Source organism: Micromesistius poutassou (assembly GCF_964030765.1).
Source record: "Micromesistius poutassou genome assembly, chromosome: 14".
Classification (NCBI taxonomy): domain Eukaryota; kingdom Metazoa; phylum Chordata; class Actinopteri; order Gadiformes; family Gadidae; genus Micromesistius; species Micromesistius poutassou.
Genome location: NC_140284.1, coordinates 9,555,581 through 9,569,275, shown reverse-complemented (window position 1 = coordinate 9,569,275; position 13,695 = coordinate 9,555,581). Strand labels below are relative to the sequence as shown.

The following is a 13,695-nucleotide window of genomic DNA, read 5'->3' as shown; positions in this document are numbered from 1 at the left end:
CGAAGGCGCTGGTTTGACTGATCCCAAACTGGCAACCGCGATGATGACGATACGGTACATGATGAAGCTAAACGAAGCTCGTCTGACATCACCTCTCTCCCGCTCTCTCCCCCAGGGCTGGTCCTAGCCCTTTGGTAGCCCTAGGCGAGATTGATGTTTGCGCCCCCCGTTCTCATAGTGAGCGGAGAGTTGCCCTGTTAATTGACATTGCTATACTAAACATCACTGAAGACACATCAACTGATTTACCTTTACTTTGCTTAGCAGTTTTTTCACCCACTTAAATTCAAATAATGAATTTCAACTTTCACATCTTCTAAATGTGAAAGGAAAAAGCAGTTCAAAGGGTCAAGACTCCAGCAACTTTATTGAAGATATTTTAATACTCAAGGTTGTAAGCCACCTAGTGGACAAAACAGTTAGTGCTGGTTTAAAATTTACAAGGCATTCAGACAGTAAAGTAAAAGTAGAAATGTGGTAGGTGTGTAAGCTTTACTTTACTGTTTCAGTGAGTATACTTAATAAGTAGTAAAATAATTGCGGCTAATCATGTTCAAAGAGGTACAGGGTTATAAATGCATACAGTTACATGTTCTTTGTGGCAAAACTACTCTATCGACCGCAAAGCAGGGCCACAAAATTATCCTGGGGCTACCAGAAAACCCTCTTTCTGTTTACTGCAGAGTGGGAGAACCATGTTACCAAACACTCTATCTGTGGGGATATTGAGCTTTTTACACTTACTGTAACAAATAAATATCCCTTACAACTCCTTTAAACCTACTTTGTTGCCAGTGGCGGCTGCTAGTCTTTCAAAGAGAAGCTCATTTTCGGCCTACATCAGATAAATTGTCAATTTATGTATATGTAAATTATCCTCTCTGTTCCTTTTCAAGGAAATGCTCTGTCATACCAACTAGCTGTCTTTTTCAGTGACTTGACCAGTGTCCTCTCAATGGCCAGCAGAGCTAGGCTGCTTAAACGGCCTTGGCCCATTGTGTTATCGGTGTAGGACTTGAGCCGCTTTAAACAGGAGAAGTTATTTTATACACCTGCACATGTAGCTCCAATTGTTGCCACTAATGAGAACAGTTTAAAGCTGAGGCATTGCACTGTTCAACTCCATGTCTTTAAGGAACACCAATAAATCACACAGCTTTCCCTGCTTTGTCACCCTGCAAGTCCTGATCTGAATACAGGACTTGAAGTTCAGACCTCATGGCTCCCTGAAGCAAAGTGATGGCCAACTACCAAAACGATATTAAAGGTCTCATTCCACCGTTTTTTCATTAATTTTGCGGTGGTCACTAGCAGCAATAAATGCCCTGTGAGTCGGTTTTAGTGAAAATAATGCTCTGGTGCTCCTGTTTCACACTGTTCTAGTGTGGTAGTGGAGGTGGGAGGGGAAGAACGACCCGATTTTGGCTCTTATACATGAGATGCAAATGCCTCGCCTCTGATTGGCTAACAGCACTGTCCGTCACAGTACTAATGCCAATTAAACTTACAGAGACACACAAAAGAAAGGGAGAACGAGAGAGAGAGAGAGAGGGAGAAGGAGAACCACTGGGCTCCTTCTGGGTTTCTGGTTGATTGAATACAGAGAGAAGAGCTGCCTCGGGGCACCGATCGCCGGATCGGTGCACGGTGGCTGGTCCCCGCGGTCGCCGTGCACCGGCCGAGCTCCCGGACTCCGGCGGTGCACTTCCGCGGGCACGGGGATTCAATACAATACAACAGCCGCGGTGCCCCGAGGCGGCTTTTCTTTCTGTATTTCAATCGCCGTGCCCGCGGGAGTGCACCGCCGGAGTCCGGGAGGTCGGCCGGGGCACGGCCGCCGGGGGACCGCGACAGCGGTGCACGGCGGAGCTCCCGGACATACGATGGAGCTCCCGGACTGCGGCGGTGCACTCCTAACCCGCGGGCTCGCGGTCGCGGCTCTTCTGTCGCGGTCGTGGCTCTTATTTCTATATTCAATCGCCGTGCCCGTGGGAGTGCACCGCCGGAGTCCGCGAGCTCGGCCGGGGCATGGCCGCCGGGAGACCGCGACCGCGGGGACCGGCTGCCGTGCACCGCGCCCGGGAGCTCAGCTCCGGCCGTCGTGGTGCCCCGAGGCGGCTCTTCTTTCTGTATTCAATCGCCGTGCCCGAGCCGCGTAAATGTTGAAATAGTGGTAAAGAATAACACCCTCGTTTTTACTATGGATGTTAAATCCACATTGTAAAAAATATAAATGTGCTCTATCCAGTTTATATGATTTTCTGAATCCGCGTCCAAACAGTCCAAAAGAAAAGGAAATCCTACAGTTCGCAGGTCTCGTAATTGCAGCAAGTTTCGTCCTGTGAAGCACGATAAAGGTATTGGATGTGGGCGTGGCTGGACCTTCCAATCCGGATGTGGGCGTGGTTGGACGTCCAACTCCGCCTTCCCGCAGGCCGCAGCCGTTAGTACTTGGGACCATAGACATCTTGAGTTGACATAGTCGAGTTGACATAGTCGAGTTGGTACTGGCGGTGGAAAAGCGGCATAGATGTCTATGCTTGGGACGCTGAGCTTCAACAGGCAACTGCACTGTGACGCTACGAGAATGTATGAGAATGAAATCGAGTCAGTCGATCTGCGATAAGCAGCTGATTCTGAACAAACTCGTCTTCGAGATGGACGTGTTCTAACGTATTTTTAGTCAATGAAATGTTAACACAACAGTAGCCTATATATTTGACCATTTAATTTTAGAAATTTTAGGGAAAGCTGAGCTTCCCTTGCAGACAGTCTTAGAGAAATCGCCACTGTTTGTTACACACTCGCAACAAACACAATCTATTTTAAAGAACATTGTATAACTAATTGAATTAAAGTAGGCCTACAGAGCCTTTTTCTCTTTCATGCAGCAAAGAAAGGCAGTTATTAAGCATTCCCTGGCATACATCAAGTGTTATAAAGGGGTAATATTTGGTCATAATGGTAAGAGTGATTACAAGTTCATACCACTAGATAGAGCTCTTGTATGTAATTGAACTACACAAACTCAGACATTATGGCTGATGAAGTAAATATTATAGTTATACATACACACATATATACATACATACATATACAGTATATATATATATACATATATATATATATATATATATGTCTGTATATATCTTTTTTACGATATCATAGATACATCTCACAGAGACACATTTGACATTTCTGAAGACCAATAAACAAAACATACAAAGATGTATGGAGCGGTACTCCTGATGCCGGATAGAGCATGTGAGCGTATAGAGCGGTGACCGCATCATTTGACTGTAGGCACCAATGACATTACAAGCCCAGGGGTCGGCCCCGGCCTGTGATGGTCTATTTTAGGATCTGCGAGGAAGTAGATGGAGGAAATACATTCTTTATTTTCTGGCATGCAATGTGGTCATGCTGAATATCTTTATTCAATAGGAGGTTTCACACAAGGTCCCACTCATTCCAGAACGCCTTATGGTGCTTTTCATTATCATCAGAATCAGAACTGGTTGCTGGTTGGTTTTCTAGAATTTTTTGTCAAGAGGTACCAAGATGGCCGCTTAAAACTGCATTTGGAAATACAGATTGCATGATTGAGAAAATATTGTGCATTTAGCCTTTTTATGGTAGTTCAACATTTTCAGAAAAGGGTAGGATGGTGTTGTGTAAAGTGTTTGAGGTAAGGGATTGACGATCAGCTGGGTGATGGCGGAGAGTTTCCCTTTGTTCAGGGCGTAGGGGAAGGACCCGACTGGACGGCCTGGGCTTGCTGATAACAGTCTGGACGTCCCTAATGGTTAATGGTCCTCATTTATATAGCGCTTTTATCCAAAGCGCTTTACAGTGTTCACCCAATCATGCACACATTCACACTCCGACGGCGGAGTCAACCACGCAGGGCGACAGCCAGCTCATCAGGAACAATTAGGGTGAGGCGTCTTACTCAGGGACACCACGACACTCTAGGAGGAGCCGGGGATCGAATCAGCAACCTTGCGGGTACCAGCCAACCCACTCTACCTCCTGAGCTAATGCCTCCCCTGGTCTCTACAGGAGACCCAGCTTTTAAAGGAAGGGCAACACATAATGAGCACTTGGGGCGGCATTAGCTCAGGGGGTAGAGCGGGTTGGCTAGTAACCGCAAGGTTGGTGGTTCGATCCCCGGCTCCTCCTAGCTGAGTGTCGAGGTGTCCCTGAGCAAGGCACCTAACCATAACTGCTCCCAACGTGCTAGGAGTGCTCCCAACGTGCTGTCGCCTTGCATGGCAGACGCTGCCGTCGGTGTGAGAATGTGTGTATGAATGGGTGAATGTCAGGCAATATTGCGCTTTGGGTGGCCACTGGTTACAGAAAATGCGCTATATAAATGCAGTCCATTTACCACTTGTGTTGGAAGGCAATGCACCGAGAATTCTCCCAGATGAAATATAACAAAACCTTTACAAAAGAGCAGCTTGCAACTCATATGAATGAGTGTGACTGTCCTGGCAAATGTAGCCTCCCAGTTCTGGTTGTCGAAGGGCAAAATAGCAGGGAAGTGCCAAATCACAGCATGGCCTGGGGCAGGGTGTGAGGTGCTCAGCCTGGTTGGTGTATGGTTAGGTGGTGTTTCCACTCTTAGACCAACATGCTGCACAGCGCTAGTGAGTAAGGTAAGCTGTGTTGGGCAATGTAGCATTCTAATATTTATTAAGATACACAACTAGTATTATTACTTTATCAAGGATTTCCTTTTTGTGTTTTTAGTGGGATTTAGTGTCAATGTTTTCTTTCAAGGTTTTAAGGGAGAAAGGTTTTAAGCTTTCAAATATATATCCAGATAGATCCTGCTGTTATAATGGATATTATGATTTAATCCACAAGGGTATGGATGCGGAATGTACAATTGGCTGTTTACAGAGGAATAAATCAAAATGGACTATCACCAAAAGCAGTATAATGCGAGCAATAACAAAACAAACAAAAGCAAACAGTATCAGCCTGGTCACACACTCCAGTTCCTTCCCAGCATGGCCCAGCTTCTTCTGCTTCCTGGCAGCTGAGACCAGGGCAATCGGCACAGCGTCTTCCACCCCAAAGATCTGACTGCGAGGCGGGGAGGAGGAATGGAGAAATGGAGACCCAGGACACTGAAGGGGCCCACTCAGATCAGCATTTGATAATTCACCTTGAACAGTGCTATGAACTATTCAACAAAACTGAAAAACACTATTAACTGCATCAGAAGTCACCCTCAATGATTTTAAAGACAAAACCTCTATTTGATCTCATTTGAAGGTTTTAAACATCTGTTGTTTTAAATCATCTGTTCTTACACGTTTTAAGAACAGATGATGTTATTTGAATTGTACTCTACATGATTGTTCTACACATGACCATAATTATGGTTTATCCATTGCCTGTGTTTGCAGTCCATAAAAAAAAATAAAACACAGCTTCGAGATTGAGGTGTTGGATAAATTTATTTCAATTTTATGTTCCAAATATAATGAGGCTTGAATTGAGTCATTGCCGGTCCAATGTCCTATGCTCTTCTAATAAATGCCATTGCATCTCAAAATGCCTCAATTGGGGAGTAAATAAGATGAAATCTGCAATCCTTCAAGCACCAAACACACACACCAGAGCATTTTTGACACGGGAAGGCATGCAGGGCCTTCCATTCATCATTGAAACCACTAACCCTACATTGTGCATATTATTATGAGCTCATGGTCAATATTCAATTTATCTCCGACTTGCGATCTAAAACAACTGATGGCGTTGGAGATGCAACGGTTCTGTTTTGGATAAGGCATAAGAAAGACGACCCGTTTTCAGCTGTATTAAAGGTGTCTGCAGAACTTGACGCATTAAAATGTTAAGTAAAAGACATAAACACAATCGGCTAGATATGCACACATGAATTAGGCTACACAGCATCTTAATAGTTGGAACATTTAATAGGCTATGTGTATTAAATGTATTGAAGGAAACGGGAATGTCGCACCAGTAATGCGCCCAAAGAGGTGCTTTCTGGGACATGTAGTCTTCAATAAAGTGACGTTTCCGGGCTAAGGTGTGCCATACAAAAGGATCGCACCGTTAGGAGGAATGAAAATGTACAAAGAAGCGTCGTCAACCCATGGACAACTGGCTGTTTACTTCGATGTTTTATTCACCGAATTAAATGAAATTCTAACAAAATTGCTGCAAGTTACATCAAGTTAACTTGGCAAGTTACATCAAATTAACTTGCTAACTTCCCAATGATCAACTACCCTAAAAGCTGTACATGTGTGGTCAAAACATCATTCTCAACGTCATACTAATAATACTGCAATTATTTGTATGTAGGCCTATACTTTATTAAGAATAATTTCAATTTGAATGGTTCATCTTTAGTTTTGTATTTAGTTCTGTTACTCAGATTGTACCATCGCTCGAATAATAAAGTGTAGGCAAAGTCAAAAGGCAAGCCATCTAAATATTTTTAGACAGAGTTTGCAAGTACACCTCATTTGATTGTGGTTGAACTTGGGACCACGCATGGAAAAAACCCCAACCCTTTATTAAAATGGGAACTGCCATTTGAACTCACGCACACCTGATCCTTCTGATTTGAATATAATCATCAGTCGTGACTCGTGAAAGCCTAATCTCTCTCTAACACTCTGGCCATGATTACGTTACAATTAAATCAAGAGAAAAGCTGCCCATCCCAAATTAAAATAGATTATTCTAGATTGTTAAAAGCGTCTCCCTGAAATCAGTTTAGGGTCGTTTGAATCAAACAACAACAACGTATCTTTTTTGTGGTATTTCCATCATCTGACACATTTTTAAGATACAACTCCAGTAAACTAAGCATAGGCCTACTGCTGCTGCATTTGATATTTGTATTACGCATGTTCAGACATTTTGGTGACAAGACAACACTCCTGCTCTGGGAATCAGACCCATTCCCAGTGGGCTTCATACTGGCGCGTCTTGAACCATCATACTGGTGCCGCGTCTTGCACCATCATACTGTCGCGTCTTGAACCTACTGGCGCGACTTGAATCTAGTGGCGCGTCGGCGGACCACGTGGAAGGGGCGTGGTTATTTGTGGGCGTGGTGACGCCTACATCACTGTATGTCACTGACAGCCGAGGACACACCACCGCTGTCTCTCTGGAAAGTAGCAACTGTAACAGACATTCTGCCTTGTAGGTCTTCTTACTGTGATTCCTAACCTGACTCGTACCCCATCGACAGCTAATACGAGGACGCACCGCGGAGCGTCAAGGAAGCCTTTGTCCTTCTCTTCGGGTGTGGGAGGGCTGCTGACAACGATCAGCGCCAGTGGATACAGCTCCAATTTAACCACACAACTGGTGAGTATGTTATGAGTTCTGCTGTAGGACAACATCTGCACTGGGTGTTTGGGAAGGCAGGCCTACAAGTTCATCTGTATTTGTGTATTTTTTTGTTAGTCCTAAATATCGCAATAGACAGATCAGTGCGCCTATGCGGTCCGCAGAGATAGACATACGGTGATACGTACATTGGATGTAATGTTTTAGAGTAGGCTAAACTTACTCTAACCGCTAAAAAGGTTAACTTCGAGTTTGTGTTTCTTATGCGTTGCGCCTGATCAAAGAAAACTGAATAATGTTAAAATGTCGCTCATGACGAGCATGCGGGGGGAGAACGAATGGGGAATGAATGAATGATCCGACTAGAAGGTTCCAGATGAATCATGCGAACCATGCGCACCGCTGTATAACTTATGGTAAAGTGACAGCTTAAGCAAGCAGAGGCATGCCTTCCTGTAATTCATGCTACAATTCACCTGTCAAAATGACACTGCATAAACAGTTCGGACCGTTTGGTAAACACTGGGGTGCTGCTGGTAGGGAAAATAACTGCGCACTGCCTGCTTCTTGACACATTTTAAAATCCTTAGGCTAAGGATTATTATCATAAGAAGTTGTTATTTGTGTTTAGAAAGTGTTAAGAAGGCCTCTTTGTTTTTTCGCCAGAGTCAAGAAGATGAGGCTAGAGTACTACAATGTGGGTGTAATAATGAAGTTATAGGTGTGTGTGTGTGTGTGTGTGTGTGTGTGTGTGTGTGTGTGTGTGTGTGTGTGTGTGTGTGTGTGTGTGTGTGTGTGTGTGTGGTGTTTCCTCTTTTTGTGTCTGCTGTTCAGACATCTAGCCTACCTCCCTTTACAACCGAAAAAACGAAACATTGGTTTGGTGAATGAGATGGGAAGAAATATTTTTGGCCTATACTTTCTATGGTTCCTAGTATAGCTCAAATGTGTAATGTGTCCATGTCATATACCATCTCTCATATTAATTCACCATGTTTCATGCTAACGTCTCTACCTTTTCATTCAACTATTAGTAAAGTACAACTACTAGTGTTAGTATTCATATCATAACTGTTATTTAGAAGTTGTTATACCAGTATACATTTAAGGGACAAGTCGGTTCACGTGTGTCTACATATAAGTCTGTTTGCCTGCTTAATTTCCTACAATTAGACATGCAAGAATCTGCAGATGTATAACCGTATTTGATATAATTGATTTCCTCATTGCATTGAAGTAGGTAATGTTTGAGCTCAGCATACATGCTTTTCTTTCTTTCCAACTCTTTTAATGAGATGTTTGGTTCTGTAGTGTGACATTAGCAGGCTTACTTTGATGTGCTAACAGAGGGGGGGGGGGGGGGGGGGGGTGGATATTTGTTATGTTGTTGGGAAGCTTTAAAGGTTACTAGAGAAAGCCTTTGTAGGCCAAGGCCATAATTCTGCATTAGTGAGGCATAAGATCAGCCAAAAGAGCTGAATCATTCAAATTGTTTTAGGCTACCAAACATGCTGTGATGATTTAATTAAGAGTACTGTACATTAACATGCTTTGCAATAAAACCTAATCACTTTTCAAACTTGCCACTTGTGCTTAAATTATTTTATCAACTAGCACTGTCTCAAATTGGCCATGAAGTATTCAGTGTAACGTTTGTGTGTATGGGGATCATTCCACTCCTATGGGGTTCAGGCCACTCCAATGCTCTAATAAGCGCTCTTTGTTTTTGCTGTCTTGCAGGAATGTTAACTCTAGGTTTCTTAGACAAGAAGCCTGCATCATCCTCCTCTAAATCTAGACTTCAGTGCAGTGGATAACCTCCCCCTGAATCATCCCCTAGTGAATTTGAAATGCCGGTGGATGATACAGCTCCCATCCAGACAGCAAACCAAAGAAGAGCATTTCCCTGTTAAAGAATCCTCCTAATTTGCCTGTGATCCTTTTTCAAAATACCTTATTTTTGAACTCTGTTGATAACAAAGGCATCTCGAGCCACCTGAGGTCATGGCTCCTGGGATGGAGGCAGCGGACATTGTAGTGGTGGGACTCTATTTTGTCCTGGTGCTTTCCATTGGCTTGATTGCCACGTGGAAGGCTAATCGCAGCAGTGTAAGTGGATACTTTCTGGCCGGCCGCTCAATGACATGGGTGGTGATCGGTGCATCCCTCTTTGTCAGCAACATAGGAAGCGAACACTTCATTGGCCTTGCAGGATCAGGGGCGGCAAGCGGATTTGCTGTTGGTGCGTGGGAATTCAACTCCCTCCTTCTCCTGCAGCTCCTCGGTTGGGTGTTCATCCCCGTATACATCCACTCTGGGGTGTACACCATGCCCGAGTACCTGTCGAAGCGCTACGGGGGCAACAGGCTGAAGGTTTACTTTGCTTCCTTGTCCGTGCTGCTCTACATTTTCACTAAGCTCTCCGTGGACTTGTACGCTGGGGCCCTCTTCATCCAGGAGTCCCTGGGATGGAACATCTACCTGTCGATCATCCTGTTGGTCAGTATGACGGCTCTGCTGACTATCACCGGAGGGCTGGTGGCTGTCATGTACACCGACGCTCTTCAGGCTGTGCTGATGATCGGTGGTGCCCTCACCCTGACCATCCTCAGCCTGATCAAGGTCGGTGGTTTGGATGGCGTCAGGACAAAGTACATGCAAGCGGTTCCCAACGTCACCGCCATTCTCGCCACTGGTAACTTCTCCTACTACCCCTCCTGTCGTATCGAGCCCAAGCCAAACTCCCTGAGCATCCTTCGGGGCCCTATGGACGAAGACATTCCCTGGCCTGGCTTTATCCTCGGGCAAACCCCAGCTTCTATCTGGTACTGGTGTGCGGACCAGGTCATCGTGCAGAGGGTACTTGCAGCAAAGAACATCGCACATGCCAAAGGAGCCACTCTCATGGCCGGGATCCTTAAGGTCCTGCCCATGTTCCTTATTGTCATTCCAGGTATGATTTCCCGCATTCTGTTCACAGATGAAATAGCCTGCATCGGGCCGGAGCACTGCCTGGCTGTGTGTGGTTCTAAGGCCGGCTGCTCAAACATCGCCTACCCGCGGCTGGTCATGGCGGTGATGCCCGTTGGACTCCGAGGACTCATGATGGCCGTCATGATAGCGGCTCTCATGAGTGATCTGGATTCCATTTTCAACAGCGCGAGCACCATCTTCACCCTGGACATTTACCAGACCGCACGGAAGGGTGCCTCCCAGAAAGAGCTGCTGGTGGTCGGTAGGATGTTTGTGGTATTTATGGTGGCCATCAGCATTGCTTGGGTTCCTGTTATCATTGAGATGCAAGGCGGACAGATGTACCTGTATATCCAGGAGGTGGCCGGCTACCTCACGCCCCCGATCGCGGCCCTCTTCCTGCTGGGCGTGTTCTGGAAACGTTGCAACGAGAAAGGTGCGTTCTGGGGTGGGATGACCGGCCTGACCCTGGGAACCCTCCGGCTGGTTCTGGCCTTCATCTACAGGGAGCCTCGCTGTGATAAGCCAGACGACCGACCCCTCTTCATCACACATGTCCACTACATGTACTTCGCTGCCGGCCTCTTCTGGATTTCCGGATTGGTGGCCATGGTGGTCAGTCTCTGCACATGTCCCCCGGATCAGGAGCATGTGCTCACCACTACAATATGGGGCCTGCGACACATGCTGAAGGGTCCCCGTAAAGGTCTGGAGGAAGCCCACAGCCTCATGGACAAGCACCAGGGCAATGGAAGCCTCCACAAAGATCTGCCGGTGGATGTCCGCAACGACAGGTGCCTGGATGGGGCCGACGTCAAACTCCTGGTGCCGTCCACGGACCATGACCCCGCCACCCCCAGCACGGAGACCACCCCGATCACCACGCCCTCAGAACCCACTGATAATAGGAAGCTGGACCAAGCAGAAGAAGGCAGCCAAGCAATTAGGAAGAGAAGCACATATCGGCTGTTCCTGGACTGTTTCTGTGGCTATAAGGACGGAGCACCAAATGAGGAGAAACTGACCAAGGAAGACGAGAGGACCATAGAGGAGATGTTGTATGAGCCCCCCTGGATTAAAGCGATCCTCAACGTGGGCCTCGTGTGCGTCTGCTCTTTGGGGGTCTTCATGTTTGTTTATTTCTCACTATAGTTTTAGTGGGCACTGAACTAAAAGGCAAAGTTGTGCTGTGTTTGAGTTCGGGGATCTGTAAATTCACCAAAAAAATGCACAATTAAACATTTTTAAGGTTTGACAAGCGCTGTAATATTTACAGTATATATTTGTCTGTTGTTGCTCTTTAACAGGGATTATAAAGCTTATTAGTATCATGTATTTTGATCGACTTTAAAGGACACTTTAACTTTAACTTTCGTGAACAGTGCTTATTGTTGTCCAACTATAATTGGATTGGTTTTCAATTATACTAAATTCATTTAATTTGCCTTATCTGATCTATGCACTGTTGTTCTTGTTGTTTTGCTTAATTATGTATCTATGTATCGTACTGTTATACTATGGTATGGCAATGTATTTCTCTGCTTATGTAGACACACTACTTAATTCAAGTTTTTCTATATAGGTTTCTGTCTCCTATTTGTTCAGAATCCATTTAGAAACAAATGTGTTCTTCCATTTCCAGAGTGTGCTGGCATGTTATTGGATTGCTTATGTCCATACAGCATATTAGGCAAACTTTAACTGGTTATTGGACCTGAAAGATGATTGTAGAAATCAAATGTATTGTTAAGACCATGACACGTTGGTCCATGTGATTGGGTTTTAATATATTATTCATCCCATTTAATATTGGAGGAGTTAATCTATCTTGTTGCATTGTTTCAAATGTGAATTTAATGACTCTTTACAAATATAGTTCCCAGCGTACTCCAATAGCTTTGTTACAGACTTGAGACCTTGAGTTTAAATGTGTTCTTAATATTTGGTGTTCTTCCTACGTCAATGACATAATGTACATGCCATATCTTTCCATATATTTATATTGGTCTTCATGTTGTATTGCATTTCATGTTCACTACACTTTCATCTCAAGTCTGTTAATGTGACTTAACTACACATTACATATTTTTCACGTGCATATTTTTACCAAATGTGTCTTAGTGTGGATTGCTGAGGCAACGAAACTAAGAACAAAAAGAAAGCTCACTTTTGAGTTTTCAAATTGTTGTTTAGTGAATTTCCGGCTACCTGGTCAACGTCAAAAGATATTTAATATATTGTAGTTCACCTCCATCTAACACACACACACACACGCACACACACACACACACACACACACACACCTGGATTACAAGGCTTTCTATGGGAGGTTTATCCTGTCTACTGTCCAACAAACAATACAATAATAAAGAGAAAAGTTTTGATAATGACTAAATAACGTAGTTTTGTCTTGTTGAGAAGATATGATTTTTTTTAATGTATTTTATTTTTTCGAGCTCAATAAAGTTCCTGCAGACAGTGTTTGTGTCGTTTTGCATTATTTTAAAATAAATGTTATGTTATTATATACGGTCCTACATCTCAGGCCCCTGTGGAGCGAGTAGGCCTATATCCTCTTTATTATTAACGCAGCGAACCTACTGCCCTACACTCATAGGCCTGCTTAAAACTCTGGCATAGCTTTGGTTGCAGATGAAAGCAGATGTTAAATGATAATTTCAGATATTGTGGACACGCACAAGTGTTTATATACCTATTCTTCGAGATAATAAAATGGCTGAATAACATGCTATTTAACCCATCACATCCATACTGGTGCCATGATGGTGCCATGACGAGAGAAATTCCTATTTTAAATAGTGAAAATAACGTCATCTGCCGAAATGTTTTGTTAGTTGAGCTAAATAGATGGATCCTAACTGTCTGTAGCCTACTGCTTACATGTTGGGCATTAAGTTGTTTATTATTATATTATTGTCCAGCAAAAATTCACACGCAAACATAGCCTAGCCTACATATTAAACACTGTTTGCATGTGATTATTTTCTGGATAAACACATGAACAGCGATACCGGAATTCTGTGTTTACACTTAGTGCTTAAAGTTGAAGATTGGTAACTCCGGATGATCTTTAAGGATCTACTATCACAATGTCAGACCGAAGTCACCGCCTCCATTCCGACAACTTGAGCACTAGTGTTATTATTCTGTTGGTTATCCATCATTGCTTCGTAGCCTAATTAATCTTGAAATGTTTTAACATAAGGATACACTGTTGGGTTTTAAAATGCCACAGCGTTCTCATGCAATAGCCTACATGGCAAAATCAAGTTTTATATAACTACAAATCTATTGAGTCCTTGCAATATAGAGGAATTTTGATGGACAAGCTGCACCATATTGGCCTACTGGCCT

General features: G+C 44.1%; 1 protein-coding gene across 1 annotated transcript; it reads left to right on the top strand.

The window, feature by feature from the left end:
• The first annotated feature begins 7,238 nt into the window (after positions 1–7,238).
• On the top strand, positions 7,239–11,664 carry LOC311358445 (sodium/myo-inositol cotransporter-like). Its single transcript, XM_084478470.1, is given in 4 exon segments — positions 7,239–7,365; positions 9,088–9,270; positions 9,272–9,334; positions 9,340–11,664. Coding segments are annotated over 3 exon segments (2,259 nt in total). The 5' UTR covers positions 7,239–7,365; positions 9,088–9,207; the 3' UTR covers positions 11,473–11,664.
• Positions 11,665–13,695: the final 2,031 nt, after the last annotated feature.